The 21,868-nt window shown below is 42.3% G+C and overlaps 1 protein-coding gene across 1 annotated transcript in view; it reads right to left on the minus strand.

Annotated features, from left to right (window-relative positions):
• prdm16 (PR domain containing 16) overlaps positions 1-21,868 on the minus strand; it is a 167,779-nt gene that overhangs the window by 7,630 nt on the left and 138,281 nt on the right. The window contains exons 4-10 of the mRNA XM_029506118.1: positions 12,943-13,083; positions 7,911-8,013; positions 4,305-4,506; positions 3,992-4,157; positions 3,554-3,707; positions 1,339-3,007; positions 1,108-1,195 (exon numbers count right to left, since the gene is read on the minus strand). Of these exons, the coding sequence (XP_029361978.1) occupies positions 1,108-1,195; positions 1,339-3,007; positions 3,554-3,707; positions 3,992-4,157; positions 4,305-4,506; positions 7,911-8,013; positions 12,943-13,083 (2,523 nt within the window). The remainder of the gene's footprint in view (positions 1-1,107; positions 1,196-1,338; positions 3,008-3,553; positions 3,708-3,991; positions 4,158-4,304; positions 4,507-7,910; positions 8,014-12,942; positions 13,084-21,868) is intronic.

Consider the following 21,868-nt stretch of genomic DNA (forward strand, 5'->3'; position numbering starts at 1 on the left):
ACTGAATTAGAGGTAGCATTGTGTTTGGAACACTGGGAAGATCGCAGCTAAGACACTCTCATATAAGACGTTTCTATGAGGAAGCCTGAAAACCTTTTATCTTGGAGATGTTGATCAGTTATGGCAGTGACACTTTATAAATTAAACAACTTGAGTGGCAAGTTCTTGAAGACAAGCCAGATTGTAGGTATTTGTCCCCAGCTCACTGAATGCTTTGCTGGTAAATTATACTCTTTACACATCTGTAAAGGCAGAAAAACACATATTTGTGTAATACCCCTTATGTATATGCTTGTTCATGTGTAACTTTATCTGTATTTGCACCAAATGTGTGTATTGCAAAGTCACAGTTGATTGAGGACACAGATTTCCAGGTCAGATTAAACCACTTCCCCAACGAGAGCCCCCCATTCTCCTGGACACAAACACAGGATGTCCTTGATGGACACGGTGCTATTATCTAGCCAGCCAGCCAGCCACAGAGAAAAAAAACTTGGAGGGGATTGAGTTATTAGCTGGCCTGTGGGCTCGCAGCACATGAAACAATGCCACAACTAAGATTAGTGCGGCCGAGAGAGGTAGTTTGTTACAATTCAAACGGTTATTATTCTCTCTTTTATTAATACTATCATTCCTTGTAATCAAGGTTTGTAGCGGCAGGGTGGGTCTAGGGACAGTCAAACAATATGACTGATTATCAAAGGGGCTGCGATAACAGTCTGTGTCTTCAGAAAAAGGTAGAAGTGACGAGGTACACAGGCGCCATTCAGTAAACAAAGGAAGAAATCATACAGAACCCTTGAGAAAATAACATCAACACTGAGGAATGATGGTGCATAGGGCCCTATCAATTCAGGTTGGACCAGCGTGGGAGGCAGGACTGAAGTATTTTCACATAATGCATGATTTGAAAAGAATAGTTGATAGCATCTGGGAATAATCAGCCTGTATGCAATACCTGGAGGTCAATCCCCTTCTTTTGTATTCCCTTGATGTAGTTTTTGTTCAAAGTGCATTCACCATTAACTGTTTCAATCTAAAATTGCATCAAGTGCCTTTCTAGATTTTCTGTGTGTGTGTTTGTGTGTTCTGTGTGTATGAGCCTACCTGTGGGTGGAAGAGTGGCGGTGAAGGCCGGAGGAACTTTTCTTTCAGAGCTCCTACGGGGTCAAGTAGCTTCCTCTTCTCCACCCTGCTGGACCAACAACAAGGCAGAGGGTTACGTACCAAGGTCAGACTCATGCACGGCCTCCAAGCACAAGCTAATCACCAACTTCAGCTGAACTGAAAAAGCTTCATGTGGAATAGCCGTTAAGGGTCTAATTGGGGCTGAAATACCTGTATATGGGGTCCATGAAGAAGGCTGATGGCTTGGCATAATGCAGGGGTGGAGGCTGATGAGGCTGTGCCTGGGGCTGCTGGTGCTGGGAGATGGAGGATTGGTGCAATGACTGGGGGTGGGGGTGTGGAAACCCAGCTGGAGTTTCATCCTTGGCCCCTTTTCCAACTCCGTAAGCATGGTTCTTTCGATTTTGTGGCTCAACCGCCACACCATTATGACCCCCCCGGCTGCGGCTGCCAATGCTGAGGTCCAATGGCTGTTCTTCACTGCTAGATATTGCTAAAGGTCCACTACTGCTTCCAGTACTACTGTTAGGGTTTGAGGAATTTGTTGGGGTGGGAATAGCTAGCTTGTTCTCCTTGGGCTTTGTGGTGAGATCAAATGGTGACTCTGTGGAGGCAGCAGGAACTCCTGGGGGACCAGACACTATCTTGTGCAGCTGTTCACGAGGGGACTTGGGTTCTGCCTTAAAGAACATACTAGGGTTAAGAGCGCCTTGATCAGCAGTAAAGGGATAGAGGGAGTTGTGGAAATTGGGAAGGAACTGAAAGGGGAACATGGAATGATAGGGCAGTGGACCCATCTTCTTCTCCTGATGAAGACCAATCAAACCAGGACCAAAATATTTCTCAGCAATCGAAGCAATGGCTTTGATGGAATCTGTGGTAGCTGGATTGGCATTTGTGGTGGTGGGAAGGAGGGCTTGCTCATCTGGTGGAGGGAAGAAGGAGTGCTGGGATGATGCAGCAGACAGAAATGGACGATCGATTGAGAGGTTCCCCGAACTAGACACAGCTGATATCAACGTATTGTTTGTGTCCTCTAATTGGTGACTTTCTTGACTTGATATGGCTCCAGATGACTTCCTCCTTTTACCACTTCGCTCACGTTCACTCTCTCCATCACTCTCCAGGTCAGAACCATCACCTGAAGCTGTACCAGTGGTGGTGTCCAAATCTGTCCCACTGGTGGTATTTACATCTTCAAGATCGCTACCGTCAGACAAGTCCACCATCTTAGATTTTGGCTTAGCCTCTCCACTAGAGGACAAATCCAGTTTGTTCTCTTTCTCTTCCACTTGATTCAAACCGTTACCTCCACTGCTGTTTGTCGAGCTAACCAGGGATAGTGGAGGTGCATCTAAGGGACTCCGAGGCAGCTTCACCTCCTGACTGCTGCTGCTCAGCGGACTCTTTATCAATGGACTGGCCGGCAATAAAGGTGGTCGTGGATAAAGTGATGGGGGGAAGATACCTGGAAAACCATGTGGGAGTGATGGGAAGCCGTGAGGTCCTGGGGAAAAGGGCAAGCCAGCGTGAGGGTGAGGTCGGGAGGGAAAGTAATCAGTGAATCCCAAACCTGACTGGTTTAGACCTGAAAGATGGGGATGATGGGACTTGGCCTTGGCCATGATAGGACTAGAGCTCATGGGAATGCCTGCGTTGAACATCCCCGCAGGAGAGCCATAATGGTTTTTGCCCTCACAGAATCTGCGATGCTTGTTGAGGGAGGAGGTAGTGCTGAACAACTGTCCACAGTCCTTGCACTTGATCTGAGTGCGGCAGTCAGCATGCATACGCTTGTGACGGCAGAGGTTGGAGAACTGGGTGTAAGATTTGTGGCACACCTCACCTGGGGGAGCAAAAAGACGCAGCCCATCAGGGCCTGGTTAAACCCATTTTAACACTGTCTCTAACTCTGAATATCAAAGCAACTCCAACACACATATTTGAATAGAAACGGCTGATAAAATAGCTCTACAAAAGGAACACAGCTGTTTTCTGTGGATCATTCTGCAAATTGCAAAACCCGATTTACTATATTTGCATTGTGATGTAATTCACTGGCAAATGATTACTAAACATGTGCAAGAAACTCTGAAGACTTGCATGCATTCAATTACTTTAAGGAAAAAAAAAAAAAAAACTGTAATAATTATGAATCAAAATTATCTTTGCTTTTTTGGTCGTCCAAAATCTAATTGAAGCCAAATGTCAGCTCTGCTTGAATGAAAAAAAAAAAAAGAAAAAAAAGAAAAGGTGAACAGATTAAATCTATTATTTACAGAACATACTGAAATGAATATCAATACAAATATATTCTCTCATCTGTTTGGTTCAGAAGACGTAAACAGGATCACATTGTTGGTGTACATAGAGAATTATATGGACAGGAATTAAATGATCACCAACTTCCTAAGCTCTTACTTACAGATAAAGGGTTTGACACTGCTGTGGATGTGCTTATGCTGCTTGAGGCCTGACGAGGTGGCAAAGGTCTTGCCGCACTCAGGACATGTGTGAGCACGTGCCCCCACATGTTGGGAGCGGATGTGGCGCTGAAGGTTGCTGGGATCTGTGAACACCTGAAATTTGAAATAAGCGTATAAAGATACAATGTAAACTATAATTAACTATGCAAACAAAAACAAAAAAAAAAAAACATAATTTCCCTTTTTTGTTAGATTTTGACAATCAATTTTTTGTTATTGCTAAAAATATAGCATTTTAATTGCTTTAATATCTACATAAAGGATGTTGTTCTCTTAGATTGCCTAAATCTACATCCACTACCATTATGAGACTAAAAACACAAGACCAGCAGAATTTCTGAAGCAGAAAAAGCCCGTGTGTCCTGTGCACAACTTACGTGCCGGTTATGCTGTACCTTATCACAGTTTTCACACTCAAAGCGTTTGCCACTGTCATGTGACATCTGGTGACGGATGAGGTTGGACTTCCAGTTGAATGCTTTCGGGCACTGGTCACACTTGTATTCCCTCTCCTCTGTATGGACTATCATGTGCTGGCCCAAACTTGATAAAGAGAGCACAAGTTTGTCATCACAGGATCAATTAATCATTCAGGTCCTTACAGGTTAAGTGGACAACTGTATATGTGTGGAACATTTGTGTGTCTCAGTACCAAGTTGTGGGTAAATATCATCACGTGTCTCTGTGTACCTGTACTCATTTGGGAAGATCTTCTCACAGTCTTTACACTCGTGGATTGGCTCGTCACTGTCCTCACGCTCCTGTTTGAAGTCCTCTCTCAGTGTGTCAAAGATAGAGCCGCCACTGGAGCACGAGTACTTCTGGTGGCGCCGCAGCTCAAGTGTTGAGGAGAACAGCTCATCACAGTCTTCACAGCGGTACATCTGCTCGTCTACACATTTAACACACGCACATTCAGATTTGTTAAGCAACTGCACGATTCGGCACTCACTCTTTAAAATTCACCCTAACTGGGTGAGCAAAAGTTTTACAAATTTCATGTCTAATAAACCATTTCATGTTTAAATCTTTTGATATTGTGTTTGACACAAAGCCACTGTTTCCACTGGCATAAAATCTTTTCAAATGAAGATGCTTACATCTTATTGAAGTCAAGACAGTAATTTGCTAACTAACGCAGCCCTTTCTGAGGATGCAGAACTCTATATAAACACTGTCAATGATACTAAGCAAGAACAACACCTCAATTACCTATCTGTTTGTTAGTGACAGCTAAATGGACTCCCATTCAAATGGTAAAAAGCAACAATACTGCAATTGACAATCACATAAAATGGAAATCAATTGACTCTGACATGAAGCCTTCATTAACACAGTTAATTGCCTGTTAAAGTAAGTGTTTGTTTGAGCCTGTAGGTGTAATAGCACACAGGGGAAACAGTCAGGGCTGGTCTTCCCCTTCCATGTTGATAACCTTTACAATACTTCTCACCACCAAGGTCAAATGCATAAAACTCAGGCTAGCTATTTCAATAGCAAGTTCCTGAGTCTGATGCCAAGTCCAACAGATCTGGGGAAAGCCCAGTGGAGTGTCTTTGTGAAGAGGTATAAACATGTGTATGTGTGTGTGTGTGTGTGTGTGTGTGTGTGTGTGTGTGTGCGCGCGCACATGTGCTCATGTGAGAAATTTCCAAAAATTATGAGACACAAGGAACAGAGGTAAGCAGGGGCACAGTGGCGCCAACCCCTTGGTGATTTCAGCACCAACCTGCCATACCCTCTTTGCCATGACCCAAACAGCCAACGCCTGACTCGGCTCCCCAAGTGTCCCAACACACCTTGCACACCCATCCATCATCTCAAGCTGCACTAAATGGGTTCGACCAAAATGACTTACAGTGCATTGCTCACCTGCTTTGTATTGCATATGACCGTTTATCCAGCTGGAACTTCTTGGACACATTAAAAGGGCATTAGTGTTGCAACATCAACATATCTAACCTTGGGGAGAAGGATAAATGACCTTCTGGTCAATGGGCCATTACACTGTGCTCAAATGCTAAACTAACTAGCTCACTGTGACACCAGTGTGCACATATTTCATGAAGAGCAAGTGTTTTACTGTGTGAGGGTTGGTTGTGATTTGCGGAGAAGCTCAAACATCTCAGATAGATTTTGTCTGTCAGCCTTAAGGGTGGAAAACAAAGAAAAAGAAAAAGGGACAGTTGGCTCACGCACAACTGAAACAAAATGTGATTCAAACGGTGGGAAAATGGGTGAGCATCAAATATGCACTCGCCAACTCCAGGAACAGGGGAGCGGAGAGGATAGTAAGGTGTGTTTCAGTGAGGACGTATGTGAATGAAGGTGCTTGCGTATGTGCATCAGTGTGCCTGTGTTTTCTCAGTCAGTCTGGTCTGAACGGTTGGGGTGGGATGAGGGGGGGTGGAGGGGTTATAAAAGGGAGACTAATAGCTCTCTGGGAGACGAAGGGAAGCACAATTATGTGCAGTTTAGCAGCTAATCTGGGAGCATGGGTGAGGTCTCAGGGGACTCCTCAAGTCCTCTACTTCAAATTCCTTCTTCGATAAGCCAGACAGAGAGAGCAGGGCTGCACTGCCAAGCTCCCCCCTCCTCAGCCCTGCTACCGCCCTGTCCCTCTCACTCCAGCAAATAGATGGAGACAGGCAAACAAAACAAACACTTTCATCCCTGTAGTAAGTGCACTTCTATTGTCTCTCTCTTTGCCCTCCTCTCTCCTCCTCCCTGTTTTCCTCTCTCGCTCCCTCATAAACAAACATCTTTAAAACAGCAGATGCTAAACTGTCATGTTATCTTGTTCTCAGGCCAACATACAACATCAAATAATTTGCCTTTGACATATATCTTCTGGCAGGTGGAAAATCTTTTTCTGCCTCCCTCTCTCGGCTTTACATACATAGACAAAGAGGAATTGAACAAATCAATTACAACTCTGCAGCATCTTTGACTCACTACTGCAACAGGCCAATCTGGTTCTTTTCAATAATCAAGCCAGCATTGAGCTCCTGTTTCCTCCTGTGCCTTTGGCATGGAGAGCTGCACATAAACTTACATCACATAAATGAGTGAGGGGGCTGGGAGGCTGGGGAACTGCAGAACATCTCACGAACATCTTGTTCTCTCTCTACCATTTTATAATCAATGACAAGTCAGAGTAATGAGATTTCTCTTCATTCCTAGTTCCAGAAAGACTGGAAACACAACAAAACAATGTTACCTGACAACAGGATTTCAGCACAATAAGTCCAAGATGTTTAAGGAAATACAGCGGAACTACGGCCCCTTTTACGCTTAAGTGAACTTTGAAAGAAAAGCCCAGATCCACATTGAACAGCTGTCCAAGTTAGATGAAAGATAAAATATTGAAAATATTCAATCTGACATATAGAGACATGGTTGAAAGGTAGTGAATACAGTGAATCAGGTTACTCAAAGGGAGGGGCAGGACAGAGGGGGGCCATGAAAGGTGAGCAGAGACAACAGTGTAAAGCTTCAGCACTTCGCATTCAAGCTGCGATCTTACACATTTTACTGTGGAAAAGCAAGGCTCAAACTATTATATATAAATCAAAAAATTACTTTGAAGGTGAAATTTACTTAGCCAACAATTTTGACATTACTACAAAAAGGATGATAGAATAGATGACAAAAACAGTGGATTTAAGTCTTACACCAGGTTTGACCACAAAGGGCATTTGTAATTACTGAATAAGTGTACATCCTTTAGAAAAAAAAAACCAAAACAAAACAAAACGAAAACTGACAAACATTTTGTATGTATATTTTAAAATAATATCAATTTAAATTCAGGGAAATTCTAACAATGCCACTTAATTCACCAGAGGGATTGTAAAGACTGATTTTCCTAAGTCCACCACCAAAAATGCTGAGGCTGCATTTCTAGGGACAAACTGGAGAAAATTATAAATTATAAAATTATAAATCTCTGACCTATAAACAGCTGCAAACTCCCAACTTAACTTCATTCAGAAATGAATATGACAAGTGTTAGTTGAAGGTGTTTGAGGGACAGAGGCCCCATAAGTCTACAGCAGCCTTTCTTATTGCTCCAAAAGGGCCTTCGACCAAATGTTTTAACGTGTGATTAAATTCCATCCTGAAAATTTATGATTCGCATAATTCACTTTTCTTGAGGAACTTCTTGGAGAGACAGATGCTGTCTTTTTCCCCGTCGCATTAGTCGGGTTGTGCGGTGCGTTGGCCGCGGAAGCGGCACAGGATGCAGGTTGGAGTTTGTTTAAAAAGTGCGCTAATGACGCGCATTAATCTTACCTTGTAGGTTGGGTGCCATGGATCCCTCCGGGAAAACACCGTCCTTCATATAAACTAAGAGCTCCTCCCCCGCCTCAATGTCCCGCACTGCTTTATAATAAATCTGAGGGAGAGAGAGAGGGAGACTTAATACACATATAGATTGACAGTTAGTGGAAAAGGCTTGTCCAGAAATTCATGACATTTATATGTTAATATCGTCTAAAATGAGACACAATAAATGCCATAAATAAACTGCATGCTCGCTGCAACAGAGTGAAGATCATAAAAATCTTATATCATCTGAAATATTTACAATATTTTCCCAATTAAAGGCCGGACTGTGACTATGATATTTTTCCCTCATTGTTTCAAACCAGAAAATAAACAAAACTAATAGAAAACAATAACAATTTTGCCCTCATTATTAATCCCTTAAAATTAAATTGTGGTGTTGTATTCTTTCACGAAGAATTAGGCCAATATAAAAAAAAGACAAAATGCAGAAAAAATCCAGACCATACAAATGCAGCTGTAACGAGTACAAACAGTCTGAAAAAGAAAAGTGGTGGATGAAACGAAAATAAACATCAAACGGTCCAGCTGCTCTGCTGCGTTTTTATTTACAGCTGCGGCAAATCGGGAAATGTCGGCTCTTCATCTGTTCACAACAATCCGTTTAACTGCAGCAGTTTAACTCGTGTGATCGAGCATAAATTATTCCTGGACAAAGAGGTTTTTTTTATGTCTTTTTTAATGAGCAAAACTGAGAAAACAAGAATAAAATTATGACAAATTGCGGAATCATTGAGCGGCCCAGCCTTGTCCAGTCTGTCCAACATCTACATCTGCAAAGCACCCTGAGCAGAAACAATCACACAATTCTTCCACAGAGGATGCATTCCACCGACTCACAATAAAGGTGTTTTAATGACAAATAAATAAAGCACAGCGCAAACACACAAACACACAAACACACACACACACACACACACACACTAAGAGCAGGCGGACAAAATACGGTGGTCTCTGAACACATGGGGGCGCTCTGCACCAATTCAACAGTATCAATACTGGAGAACGGAGGGCAGAGCACACACACACACACACACACACACACACACACCCTCATACACTGCCACACACGCTCACACACAGACACACATGAGGTTGTTGAAAACAACTTCGAAGACCTGGTGAGTTTAAATTGAGACCAGCAGGCTAAATCATCATCATCATTCTTCTTCTTATTATCATTATTATGAATAATAATAATGTGAACAAAGGTTTGGCGGTGTTGCGGAAGCCTCTGGAAACTTGTTCGTCCTGACCTTTCTTTTCTCCGTGAGTCGGAAGAGTTGGGAAAGTTGCGCGGCGCTGCGGAGAGCCTCCAGCTGCAGTAGCACTTCAGTCCCGGCGGAGTTGGCGACACAACCCATACTAGGTCTACCGGAGAGGGAGCGGGGAGCTGGGGCGGACAGGGCGGCCGGTGCGGCGACGGTTCCCTCTGGCTGGATGAAGCCCCGGCGGTCTTCCGCTGAGCTCCTCTCCGATCTAGTCAGTGAGCGCGTCTTTGATGAGGATGATGTCTCTCTCTGCCTCTCTCTCTCTCTTTCTCATTAGTGATTCCCTGTTGCCCCTTGGTGCTCTCTCCGTTACCCGTCGGCCACTCCTCCTCGTCTTATCTCCAGCCAAAAGGATTGAGGGATCTGCGGCGCAGACCCCTCCCCGCATCTCCGATCCCAGACGGCGCTCCGGCCGCTTGATAAATCTATTATTGATGTAAATAATGGATAAACCCGCCTGACAGACCTGATTTCACTTCACTGCTCTCACACGTTCACGGAGCAAAAACACACGCAGGTCGCACAAACGTGTGCGTGATCACCGAAAACAGGCCTATTAGCGACTTTTAACGTTGGTTAACTTTTCTTAAACACATTATTTCGTTCATTTTCATTCACTCTGGCCTAAACACAAAATGTCTTTACACTCCGAGATGAGGGCTGAATTTAAATATTAACTGGAAAATATCCCACTTCTATTTAATTCTATGAGTTCTCGTTTTATACATCCATTATTGGGTTATTCTGAAAAGCATTATAAGTATTTGATTTTTACTAAATTATTTTGATTTTAATTGTCGCGAAAAAAGAAACAGACATTGCAAGAAATTTGACCGGAAAATGTGCCCCGGAGAGAAACACGAGTAATTTATAAGGACAACAACGCCGCAATATCATTTTATGTTTAAACACCTCCATAATTTTATTGGCCATGCAATATGTCCTGCATTTTGTTTATTTTAAATCTGATAAAATAGCTTTTCATTAATGACTCATCTTCCTTGGTTTATTACGAGATTATGGATCAGCAAATATAATTAGAATAGAAAATAGAAAAGATTTAATTAGATTTCTAATTAATGTTTGTAATGTTTACATCAGTTTCAATCTTTATGAATCTTTGTGTGCATGTGTGTGTGTCTGCACACTCTACAGTAAGGCCTACACACTCAGGCCTGTCTTGACCTCTTCCCGTCTCTGTCCAGTGTTCAGGAGACAGATGTCTCATCGATCAATGCCAGCCGTAGGGCCCACAATAATCCCCCAATGTGGTGTCATACACACACATGCACACACACAGACACACAACAGTGTCTGTTTATTGATGGATCCAATCAGGGGTAGAAGGTCAGATCAAACGGTGTTGGAAAGGCCTCCACTCCAAACCACATAAGATGAAGTACTGACAAGAAGGTGGACAAGGTTTGTCTTCTTTTCAAACCCCCATCTCCAATCCACCCAGTGCACACACACCGACACCAACACACACACACACACACACAGACACACACCACCCATTGCTCTCTCTCTCAGCCGTTTCCATCACTAGATTCAACTTGGCCTTAGAACAACTGAATGGCCTCGATTTTCACACCAGTTTTTGGTGATTGTTGGTGTTCTCAAAGAATGGGAACTGTTTCATTGTGGTAGACACATGTTCAGAGACACCGTAACAGACAGGCACACACACCGACACACACACCGACACACACACACGGCACACTGTTGATTCGCCTTGTTTTGTTGAATATTGCATTACAAAGCAGGATTCAGTGAAAATGGTGATTTTTGCAACAAGAATGGGTCGACTGACTGAGAGGAGCAGAAAGTAACATCTCTTTGCGAGCACCTGCCCAAAACACAAGTATGCGAATACACACACACACACACACACACACACACACAAAGAAAGAAAGAAAGAAAAACAACTGTAAAGAAACTCAGTCTGGTGGACATTTACAGTACGGGCTTGATGTGTATGGAAATGTACATATAAAAAAATAATTTAAATTATGCATCATTAGGCATACATTCGTTTGTTGTACATCACAAATGACAAATAAATAAACAAATAAATTATCCACTTGATTTTTTAAAAGGTTACTCTTTGCATTTAAATTTGCCCTGTGTGCATATTTCCATAAACTCATGCATTGTGCATGCTTGAAAAAAAAAGGAAAAAAGAAGAAAAGAAAAATCACTGGACAGTCTGTTAAATTATATATTTTAGCTCTGAGTGGCTGTATAGATGTGTGTGTGCTGTTTGTAAATAAATTATAGGGTCATACCTATGAGCCACTTCACCAAGCAACTGGTCAGGCAAACAAAAGCAGAGCTATTTGCAGAGTGCAAACAACCATAAAATACATGAAAAAAAACCAACATTGTGCACATGGCCTTTTCTACGTCCAATAATTCTTCGCAATTTTCACCAGTGCCTTGATTCTCTCTTTGACATTGTGTGGCAGTGGCAGGGGGCACTGATGTGAAAATCTTAAAAGGATTAGGCGGGTTGGTGTTGCCAGCCAATTGGTGCTTGTCAATCTCAGAGGCCCCTCTGTGTTTCCTCTCTTACTTGGTCCAGGCCCCTTTTCTCTGTTTCGGTCAGGCTTAATGTCTGAAGCTTAAATGGCCACACTAGCCTGTCCCTTCAGTGTGACAGAGTGACAGAGTGACAGGTGGCAGATCAAGACATGAGGACAGAGAAAGAACATGAAGACAGTGGAGAACAGGCAGCCAGAGACTGAGACAGGAGGGGGAAAGAGTCGTGTAGGAAGGGATTAGGAAACAAATAAGAGCAGAGTGACAGGAATGCGAAAACACACAGGCAAGTCATCCGGATGCATTTGGATACTGTCATATTGCTGTTGTGCTTTGTGTTATGTTCCAGAGTGTCTTATGCCAGTGTTTCTCTTTGATTTGATTTGTGCAGGCAGTGCTTTATTCTCATTGCTCTTTTGGATACTTTTTTTGAGTCATTAAAATACTTCTTGTATAGTTATCATAATAAAACTGACAAAACAAATCTGAGCTGAACCAAGATGAACTGACAAGAAATGTGTGGCAACTAATGGCAGAGTAACACCAGCAGTATTTCATTTTCAGAAACTTGGACATGAGTCGGCAAAGCTAAACAAAAAGAAGTAGCCTCTGCAGGACAAATAAAAATGGAGAAATATCTTATTGCAGCTGGAAGATGTGGGACACACATTGCATGGGGTTGGAGTGAGGGCCCAGTTACGCAGTTGGGATTTTATTGGCACCGGCTGGGGATCCTTTCGAAAGTATCTGATGCCTTATCCAAGTTCTTCAGACAGACAGCAAGAGACAGGGGAAGCCAAATGACAGAAACTGCTGCATCCACAGAAGAAGACCGGACCTTGGATAATGGCCATTATGGGACTCGGGAGTGTCAGGCTATTCTTCAGCCTCTTCACATGGGTCATTTTCTAACAGCGCTGGCAAGGTGCCACGCTACACACAATAGAGCCATTCCTTGGTCATTACCAGCACACACATTTTGCTATCTCACAAATACACACAGACACACACACTCACACAGATCAACCTAAGATTTTAGTTTTTAGTGGACGGAACCAACGACTGCCACTCCCCCTCACTCTTTGTCTCTTTCTGACAATTTAATCCTGTTTTTCTCGTATCTGCACTACGAATCCTGGCCAGAACATCTCTGCTGCGCCACTCACCTGGTCTCCTGTGAGGTGACACGCGGCGAGGTTCTGCTCCTCAAATGACGGGGCAGAGCGGACATATTTTAGCCAGCTGGTGCTGGTGGCGTCTGGGCCTGTGTCCAGTGCAAACTTGACATTGCCCATGTCAACCACCACCTGTTGGATAGAGACAAATTACATTAACAAATGGGGAGATAACATATATCATTAACAGGTTATCATCAACTACCAATTCAAGTCAGGTGAAATACTTCTAAAGATGTTATATTCCAAGGTATATCCAAGCAGGTTGAAATGTAACATTTGAAGTTGGGACATCACGTACGAGAAGGCAATGAAAGGAGTTTGATGTCCATCAGCCTTAAGACACACATGTCAGCGGGTATTTGGGCCACCTTGTTAATCCCGACAATTTGAAGAGGGAAGAGGGAAATAATCAAGAAGTAGGCAACCTGTGGCCTCTTTCACTTGTCTAAAGACTTTCTCTGGCACATATTGATCACCTTTTGTAACCCCTACATCCCCCTGGGACTCTGAAAGTAGGTTTAACGTTACATGCTTTCACAGAAAATGAGGAGGAGATAGATAGAGGTGAAGGAAGAAGTGGAGGAGGAGGGAAGGAAGAGAAGAGTGGCTTATTGTGGACTGAATATCAGGAAGGCGTAACAAAGCTTTATGTTTTGCTGAGAGGAAACACGGGACTTCCTCAAATTTGACAAAAGAAAAAATATTTTGCATTAGACAATAATTTCAAATAGACTGCTGTTCGAATGGTCAGAGAAGTTTTCTGCTCGTCTTGGCTCCTTTGAGTGCAATTGTGTGTGTGCATTGGAAACTATGTGTGTCGTGGAATTGAATGGTGCTAAGGAATCTGGGGGCGGCTCGGCTGAAACCCCTAAGTTAACCCCCTCCACCAAGCTGGGGTTGAAGCTCCAATTTCGCTCCAGTGCTGCACGTGATACCAAGCCTGTGCGAATCCTCTGGGGAGACCTGGCCCGAGACAGAGCAACTCCTCTAATTACAACTCCCAATCAGCCCATTCTGAGTTCAGAACTGACCTCCAGCTCGACTCTCTGTGTTCCTAATCACAGTCAAATGTCTGCTGAAGGAAATCAAGGTGTGATGGAGAAGAACCAACAAACCAACTGACGTTTTTAGATCTGCTAAGTTCCTGAACTTCTCTAACTGGCTCCTTTTCTAAAGACTTGTTGGTGTTTTTTCCCCAGCTCGTAAAGTGTGAATGGTCATGTTCTTGTTGTCTGGGACATGTGCAGAATGTGTATTTTCATGGGTGGGGGTGCAGGTGCCAAGTTTGGTGAGTAAATATATATGTAAAGGGTCTGGTAGGAGGTGTGGAAGAACTGCCATGTGCTTGCTTGTGTGAGTACGGTAACTGTTTTAGGTGAATGCTTGGTTGAAGAAACAGCAATGTTGTGCTTCTTTTGAACAAAGGTGTGAGTTTATGGCCTTCAGAAACCATGCGTGCTTTAGAGTAATAATGCCTGTTTGTGCTTTGGCTAAAAATACTTTTTCAAACCACAACTTGCGTCTAAAAACCCTGTTCCACATGGCTGTGAAATTAAAAAGTGTAGCTGATCCCCATATAAATGTATTCACTGATTATGAGAGTGGAGAAAACCGTTTATGCAAAGCGGTGCCTATGTGCTTTCTATAAATTGCGCTGAGATACCCAGAAACAAATAACATGATAGTGAGTTTATGTGGAAGAAAAAAAAAATCCACATCTACAGCTACAGCTTCCTCCACTTCCAGATTACAAGTTAAAACACTCAGCTTGATCAAGTCCAGGCTTTTATTTTATGTGTGAAAACAGTCACTGAAAACTAAACAGGCATACCCACTCAATGACACGTACACACACACACACACACACACACACACACAAACCAATATCTTTTCTGCAGGTGGTGGAGTCAGAGTGCACTTGTCACTGCTTTGTTGGGGAGCGGCGACAGGTATCCTATATGTTTTATGAACACATGGAGAAAAACTGAGATCCAGGTGGAGTCAAAGTGGTATTATTCACTTTTTCTTTGGGGTATGGGTGTGTGAGGGCAGGTGGGGAAGTTCGACTGACATATGTGTGAATACTGCCATACCAACACATAGCAAGGTAGTATTCATACACATTAATACCACCCCCTTTCCTCCCACTCCTCCTACATACACCCCAGGGTCTGATCATAGGCGTAATGAGCAGCAGACCTGTGTGTATTGTGAGTGCACGTGTGTGTGTGTTGTCTGGGAGGCCTGCTAACACCCTGTCTCTGGGTGGAAGCCTGATTTATAAGGTTTTAAATGAGGTGCAACAGAGAAGGAGAGCCAGAACAAGCCTACAGCTGATTGTTTGTTTATTTACCATTCTTTTCCACCCCCACCGCCCCACCCACCCGCCAAACGTCATGTGGGTGGATGAGGGGGACCTGGCTAAAAACTCCACGTGCAAAAGGGTCTCACCAAAACAAAGCAAAACTGACGACTGAAAGTTTTCCCTGAACTGTTTTTTTCCTTCTTCAGGTCAGAAGCTGGGACACTGTGACACTTTTCCCAGCTTGCACTGACTGCACGTTGATAAATCTACCATATTCATTCATTCACTCATTCAGCCCATTTGGGCAGATCCCGTCTAAATTTCCAACTGTTATTGAGCTCTTGTGCTCAGCAACCTTGTTCCTCTGCTGAATTAAAAGGTACATCTGCACAACTTCTGGTTTGATAATAATTTCGACCAATAATGAAAATTGGTGATACTTGTTGCAATCTGGTGTTGAAATTTCTACAAATAAGTCATTTAGGGGAGAAAATGACAGAATGTGTGATGGTTGTGTTGCCTTCCCACCTTACACCCTGTACATACCCTAGGTCTCATTGTACAGTGCTATAACTTACACAAATCACAGCAAAACATTTGACAAGACGATAAGCTGTTACAAACAAAAGGAGATATCATCTAGGGTGATAAAATGATAAAAATGCAGTCAGCCCAAAAATCCTGATACATATATTTTCTAATATTTCTCACATTAGGTTTCCTATGCAACAAACTCATTTTAAACGTTTTGAATTCAGAGTTCTCTTGTCTAAATGGCATCAAAGTATAACTCGCACAACGACACACACACACACACACACACGGACACAATGAGACCTCAGTCAAAGAGAAGCACCTCTGGGTGGACAGGATGCAGGGCAAACTCCACAGGAAGCTCTGATAAGAGCACGACACTTATATCGCTCCTCACAACACAAAGGGGAACCTTTGACAGCTCGGAACCTTTAATGGATGTCTCGGCATGCCTTCTCCCCCGCCAGATATATCTGACGGATATGTGTGGCGCGCAGGGCTGAATTAGTAGAAAGAAGTTGCTTGTACAAGTAGACGTTGGTGACAAGGTATATATTATTTTCTGTTTGACGGAGGGCAGAAAATGGAAACAGCAGCTCAGTGCATAGGGGTGATTGTGATTTTGATGTGAGATGGCGATAGGAGTAGACTTATAGTAGACTTTGTGTGTGAGACCTAGCTTTTATTGTGGGTCTCTGAAGGGATATTTTCAATAAGTGGCTCTTAATGCTCTACTTCACTGTGTTTCAATATGTGAACACATCCTAGTTTGCATGAATTAGTATACAGACTGTATATATGATAGTAATGATTTCGTATTTTTTCTTGATCCTAAATTGTAAAATGTTAATTGTATCCTGTGTCAGGGAGTTTAATAACATATATTTTGTTGACTTAGGTAGTAAAGCGATCATCCCAATATAACAACCACAGAGGAAAAAATTTGCAAAAACATTTCTCTTTTCAGAAAAGTTTCTGTGTATGGAAAAGAGGAAATCTCCATGAAGATGAGGAGACTCTCCCCCGGTTCACAAACTGAAATCCTGGGGAAGTGGCCAACAAATGAAAACAGGCTGTCTCAAAGGTATGTGGAAAAACAAGTGGCAGATTGCCTTCCAATAAGTATCTTATTTCTAATCTGCCTAAATCAAGAATATGTTAAACTGGGGGAAAAGGAGTCTGTGCATGTCCTCGTGTAGCCACTAGGGGGCAGTCTGGAATGAGAGCTCTTGGGGAAAAAGAGGAGAGGTGGAAATGAACTTCTCTCCCTCCATGCAGCTGCGCACACATACATATACAGAAACTCAAGGCCTAGGTGGTTGTAGACAATATAAAAAGGGGAGACAGTAAGAATTTCATGTACACACACACACACACACAAACGCACACATGGACTGTTTTACCCTGGTGAGAGGGCCAGTCATGGAAAAAGAGCAGTGACAGTGACAGATTGAGTGGCTGTGAAGTGGGCTGCGGAGCTGGTTGTTAGAGGTGTTGCAAATTAAGGTGCAGGATGACTAACAAGAAATAAAGAAGTGTGTGTGAGAGTGTATATCCTTTCTGGAAAAGGGTCTGTTTCCAGTCGGGAGGCCCCTTAACATGCAGACACACACATATATACACACAGGCGGACTAATAAAGAGGCTGACAGAGTACAGATCCTCATAGCCTCCACATTCACATGTATGTGTGTGTGTGTGTGTGTGTGTGTGTGTGCGTGTGTGTGTGTGCGTGTGTGAGGGCGCGTGAGTGTGTGATGGGGGGGGGGGCCTGCAGAGATGACCCTACCCCGCCACATCACTCAGCAGTCCAAATGACTGTGTCCCTCCACATTTGTGTGTATGGGTGTGTGTGGAAGTGAGAGGTGGACAGGCACATAAGGGGTCCTGTCAAGAAACCCTCTCTTAGAGTGAAAGGAAAAAAGAGAATAAAATAAAGAGCGAAAGAGAGATAGTTCCCATTGTAGTAAATTCAAAGTGTATGACTTTCTTCCTTCCTCTTAACTGATGAGAAAATTTGACAGTTATTTTTACTTGCATGTTAGTAAACCTTGTAGCAAAGAGTTTGTGCCCATGAATGTAAGCACTTGTAGAGTATCTGTATGAAGAGAAACTATGGACTCCAGTACGATGTTGGGGTTGTGAAATCAAATTTAGCAACAATTTCATCACTTTGGCTCTATATTATCCTCTGAACATATTTCAAATACAAGAAAATAAAGGTGGTCCATGTGTTGACAAGATTTGGAAAATCAGAAAGAATAAAAAAATAAATAAAATTTATACAAAAGATCATATTGGTGACAGGGGCTCATAGATTTCTAACACAAGCTCTTATTTCTGTTGAGCCTATCTTCATTCACACATTGCCAATGTCTTTGAAGCATGGAAATTATTTCTAAAAATTTGATCAATCTGAAGGAAAACAGTTGAAAAATTCTGCTGATAATGTGGCTTTTATTAATACACACATATTTAATGATGCATGCAAAACCTTTGCAACCATTTGTCTGCCACTTCCTTACATTTCAGATGTCAAATATTTCCCTTGAAAATAAAGAGTTAGAAACAGAGCCAAAGTGTTTCATCAGGAGGACCCATACTGTGAGCACGGATTGGGCCTTTAAAAATAGTGTGTGTGTGTGTGTGTGTGTGTAAGGCCTATTACTGATGCTGGTAATAGTACACCTGTGTAGCCTTGTCTGGCAGCCTAATGACAGCTAAAGAGGAAACAGGCTGTAAATCCACACACACACATGCACATACACAAAAAGACACACGCTTCGTTTTATCATGTTAAGAGACCTTATGTTGGATATCACATACAGTGTTTCACCCACCGTATCTACTGTTTGTCAAAAGCACAAGTGAGTACCACTTTAAAAAACATGCCTTTCCACTTTGGGTGTTAGTTGTATCACTACTAAATGTTTGCAAGGCTTTGCAAGTGTGTATTCACATTGTGTGAGTGTATGTGTTGTGTCTGTGAAGGTGAGTAAAGGCGTGTTAAATGTGACCCATTTTATCTGGGCTGGTCAGCCATCGACATAATTAAAAACCAGGCAGGCAGGCCAGGGAGGGCCTGGGGCCTTGTAAAAGCCATCTGGGCTGTAGTGTGTGTGCACGTGTGTGTGTGTGTGTGTGTGTGTGTGTGTGTGTCTGCATGCACTTAATGTCAGAATGTGGCTCGGCTCACTAATGACCCAACTTGCTTCTCTTAAATCAGAGTCTCTACGGTCACCGTCACACAGCTATCATTTGTGGTGAGTGTGCATGTGCCACACTGAAAGCCGCATGTGAAACGCTCCAGCATCCATCTCTCACACTCACAAAATCATGAAAAAAGCCAAATCTGGTTCTGCTTGAGTATGACTGACCAGCAACAATTGGACAACAATGCTCATGTAGGTGAGAAACAGAGGCTGGATTTATGACAGTGATATGATTTGTTTCAGGACTTGACGGACATTTTGCACACAATGATTATTGGCAGAGTAATGGAATAAATATAAAACGGTCTGTGCTGATACTACATTTGTAGCATCTAATAATATATTAAGCAGCAGATTTTGTGCATATTTTTGTGCTCCTAAATTATATTTATACTATATTAACAAGAGAAATGTATTACTTTACATTATATGCCACACATTGCAAACCTAAGACAAAAAACCCACTAATATGAATATTATTTGAAAAGAATAATTAAGAAATTATTTTGATATTAATACATTCTGATTTTGTTACCCAGGAATTATGACTCTGTTGGGTATTTTTGCACAAATAATATAAAAGTTTCTTTTATCCTTCTTTTAAAAACTACCAAAAGGCAGTTTTCATATTTGAGTCACTAACATGTAATTTAAACAATATGTAGGCAATGATTACACTTTGTTATTTTTAGCATCACGCCACCATGTCCACCTCCGCATCCCTGCAGCTCATCTCAAAGAGCAGGTTGCCATGTGTTTGGTTGCCAGGTTAGGGTAACTTTAAACAGGAAGTGTGAGTGCTTTAAAAGAAGAGACGCAGGGAGTTTTCAGGCTGGACCTCGTTAATGAAATGGCTTTATGTTATTTACAGCCCCTTGTTAAAAGGCTGGATGAGTGTGTGTAAGAGTGTCCTCGTGTGTGCGCTTGTGTGTTTGAGCAAATGCTCATGCTTGTGTATGCCACTGAATATATTTTGTGTGTACACGTAGGTTTGTGTGCTTATGTGCATGAATTTTGCCTGTGTACATGTGTGTTTTTTCATCTGTGTGATGTGCACATATGTATGTGTGTGTGTGTGTGTGTGAGTGTGTGTGAGTGAGATTGTGTATGTGTGTGCACCAGTTGCCATCATGTTATGTGCGGCCTGGTACAGATCTGGCTTTATGTTATATGTATTTAGGGCAATTAGTGAGCAGATATATTGGCTCATTATGGTGAAGCAGGTGTAGTGTAAATGGGGAAATAAATGAACAGTACATCAGGGTCACACACTCTGTCGGTGGTGTTTGAAGGCCAGCAGGCAGACTTATGTCCATGTCACTAAAAGAAGCACAACAGTGAATCAGTCAAAAGCACACAGAGGAAACTGACTGACTGGTCAGAGAAATCCTGCAATCAAGAGACGACATTTATCGCATTTTCAAATCTGCTAAAACAATTGTTACTAGTTCAAGAGCCAAATATTAACGGAGAGTGGATCAGAGTTAACAGAGAAGGCGTTTTTTGGCTGAAGCAATGCTCAGTGAGGAACGTAGTTGTTTATTGGTACCAGTGCCGTTTCCAGAGCAGCCAATACACCAAGAAACAATTGGTACTTGCAACCACAATGTTTGGAGTTCTTTTTGTGAATGACACAGTGTCAGCACATTCATCTCAAATTCTTCACCTTGTGACTAAAATCATATACCTCTTGTGTATACACGTTTGTGTGGTTCACTCTAAGTTAAAATGTTTTCATTTAATGCAGTTATAGTTTGCTGTTTTAACCTAAAATTTGGGATATACAATTAAGATTTCCTGAGCTCAAGCAAAGCAACTAAATCACTCAAATCTAATGCATCCATGCCAAGAATAATGGCAAATAATAATGAAGTGAGGAAGCTTGCATTCAACACTGATATAACTTGACCTCCACTCTATCGACTGGCATCGGAAGTGAAACACAAAATAGGACAATTCCTGGAACTGTGCAAACACAAATAGGGAAGTGGTGCTCAGGACATATTTGTAGAGCATGTAACACTATCAATTATTCATTAACACCCGAATAAAGGAATACTTCCTTCAAAAACATTTGCTTTTGTGATACAATGGAGAATGATGGGGGGAGACAGAGGCAAGAGAACAAGAGACAGAAATACAGTGACAAAAATATTCATTTACAATCATATTTCTAGTGACACAAACCAGACAACAGGCCTTACAATATAAACTGAAAGAGTTTTTCCCCTCTTCATGTCGGTTCCTGCTCAGTATCATATCAACGTTGGCCTCAGCATTTATCTGATCCACTACCTCATTCTTTGAATGTTGGAGAAGCAGGCTGATGGAAAACAGAACTGTCCCCAAGCATCTTCTTTAACTTCGATTGTTTGGTAGACTTTTGGGTCCTGCATTGGAGAAAATTGTGGTGTTCTTGTGTGTTACGAGATCAATGAGTTGGCAGAACATCACAGCACTGACACACTAAGAAAGGTATACCATGAAGTTGACAATAATTCCTGAAAACTAAAGAGAACTCCCACCCAACTCCCAACTCCCACCTTCACCTGAATTTTTGCCCTTTATTCTTCCTCTTTTAATCTCACCCCATCATCACCTATTTCGTATCTGGCTTTTACATGAGGTTTATATTTGAGAGACCAAATTGACAAAAATGCATTGTGAAGTAAAAAACAAGCTTTTCTCAGCAGCTGGCTCAGGCAGCATGTGGTAGGACCCCTGTGTGGAGGCAGGCCTGACACTTATTGGAACCATCTGAGCAAAATCTTTGTTTACTGTAATAACCAGACACTTTCTTTTCTCTCCTTTTTCTTCTGCTCCTTCTCACCTGTTTACTTCTCAGTGTCACGAATGCCTCGTCA

Source organism: Echeneis naucrates, chromosome 7, assembly GCF_900963305.1.
Source record: "Echeneis naucrates chromosome 7, fEcheNa1.1, whole genome shotgun sequence".
In the NCBI taxonomy this organism is placed as follows: Eukaryota; Metazoa; Chordata; class Actinopteri; order Carangiformes; family Echeneidae; genus Echeneis; species Echeneis naucrates.